This window comes from Trachurus trachurus, assembly GCF_905171665.1.
Source record: "Trachurus trachurus genome assembly, chromosome: 9".
NCBI lineage: Eukaryota > Metazoa > Chordata > Actinopteri > Carangiformes > Carangidae > Trachurus > Trachurus trachurus.
The window spans coordinates 20,589,916-20,591,762 of NC_139895.1; the positions used below are offsets into that span (position 1 = coordinate 20,589,916).

Here is a 1,847-nt window from a genome sequence, read left to right on the forward strand (position 1 = left end):
CTACACACAACCACACTTCCTGGCAGAGTGCTTCTTCACAGTGTGGTAAACGAGATTGTCATCCAGAAACGAGAGGTCATCGTCAAACGCTGTGGGGCGGCAGCACGCCTGAGGGGGCGTGTCTTTGTGAGGAAGCCTCCTGTTATGAGAGAGGTTGTAGAGGATTTTGTCGTAGTTGGTCTCAGACTTCCTGCATGGTCCCGAACAGTACCTGAATATCATTTCCTCGCTGGAGCGGTAGCCCAGACCAAGATCCGTCACGTTGAGGTGGATCTGTTTGAGCACACAACCTTGTCCTCGTCCACGGTCGCCTCCCCCTCGAACCCCTCCTCTTCCTCCTTTCCCACCCCGCTCGCTCACCCCCTTTTTCCTCTCCCTTCGGTGTCGAATGCCGCTGCTCAAGTTTTCTTTGGGAGGGGAGGAGGTGGTGGAGGGAGAGGTAGATGAGGATGTGGTGGATGAGGAGGAGCGACGTATTCTGCTGATGGTTACTTTGATGAAGTCCACCACATCTTCAAACTCACTCGGGAGGGGCTCATTCATGATGTCTGAAACACATTGAGAAGAATGGCACTTTTACAAATAAGAAATCCATTATTTATCACAGCAGAGTGGATGTTTTACAGTTGGAGTATTGTCGGATACCGCACATCCAAATGCAAAAAATGATAATACATTTTTTTCTGCAGTGGAATTCAACTTGAACTGATTCATTCAGTTTACAGAAGCATCCCATTCTTATTTATCCACTAAACAGTTGCACATTTGTGTGGACTTCATTATGACTACAGCGGCCACTAGGCTATGTAGCTGTGTGGTGCATACTACAAGCCAAGAGCCAACCCAATAAATTGATTAGGGTTGACAGAACAACATTTTAACAATCAATCAGTCATTAATAGGTCGACACATGTAAACATGTAACAATGTATGATTATGGTTAAGAAAGTTAGAGGACAAATTAAGCACTTTGAGGACAACACCTTAAACTACAGGCAAAACGCAAATTCCACTAGGCCTATAGCTCTAACTTAGGTGAGCCTGATTTGTCAAAGGGCAAAATGAGATGATGTTGGAAATATCTCAATTTAAATGGTTGTTCAGTACCAAGTTTTTATCTGAAGTGGAAAATATGACAAATAGTTTAGTTAAGTTTGTGATAGCCTACATAGTCATCATTTTTATATCCATTAGGCACAGATAACATTATAGGCTTCACTAAACTCTCAGCCAGCCTACTAAATAACATCTTGGCGTGGTTTTGGCACTTTTAGTGCTCCATACGAAACCACAGGCTCTTACATTTTTCTCCTCCAGCCAGCGACTCTTCCCAGTCCGTTGCATCCGCCTCAGCGCGGTCGCTGCCTGGGGAGGAGACGGACAGGCGGATCTGGACCGGCGGCAGCTCCAGAGGACTCTCGGCGGCGGCGGCGCGCCCTCTCCTCTTGGTGGACGCGGACCGCTGTGCGTTCCGGGGCAGCGGGCCGGCGTGCACTGCGCTCAGCAGTATCAAACAAGTGGTCAGGCTATCCCATAACTTCATTGTCCACTTCAAGCCGACGGAAGGACATGGCGCGATGCAAAATCAACAGGTATCATCTGGCAACGACAGTAAACGGCATGTTGGAGACGGTGAATAGTTGCAGAGGAAGTGGTGCGGCGCGCTCATCAGCTCAGATTATTCTCACTGGAAATTGTTAAATCAACATCCAAGGCGCACTAAACCAATGACTGCGAAAGCGCGAAACGACTTCCTTATGAACTTGTCTGCCAACGGATTGATCCCACGACGCACAAAGCACATAAAACGAGATCCCCAATCCACAGTCCCTCACTCCGGGGTTTCA

General features: G+C 47.8%; 1 protein-coding gene across 1 annotated transcript; it reads right to left on the bottom strand.

The window, feature by feature from the left end:
- LOC310991210 (glial cell line-derived neurotrophic factor-like) lies at positions 1-1,543 on the bottom strand (the record flags this gene model as incomplete). The annotated part of the gene is made up of 2 exons (XM_083978836.1): positions 1-548; positions 1,303-1,543. 2 exons carry the CDS (start codon positions 1,541-1,543, stop codon positions 1-3), a joined length of 789 nt encoding a protein of 262 aa, XP_083834962.1.
- Positions 1,544-1,847: the final 304 nt, after the last annotated feature.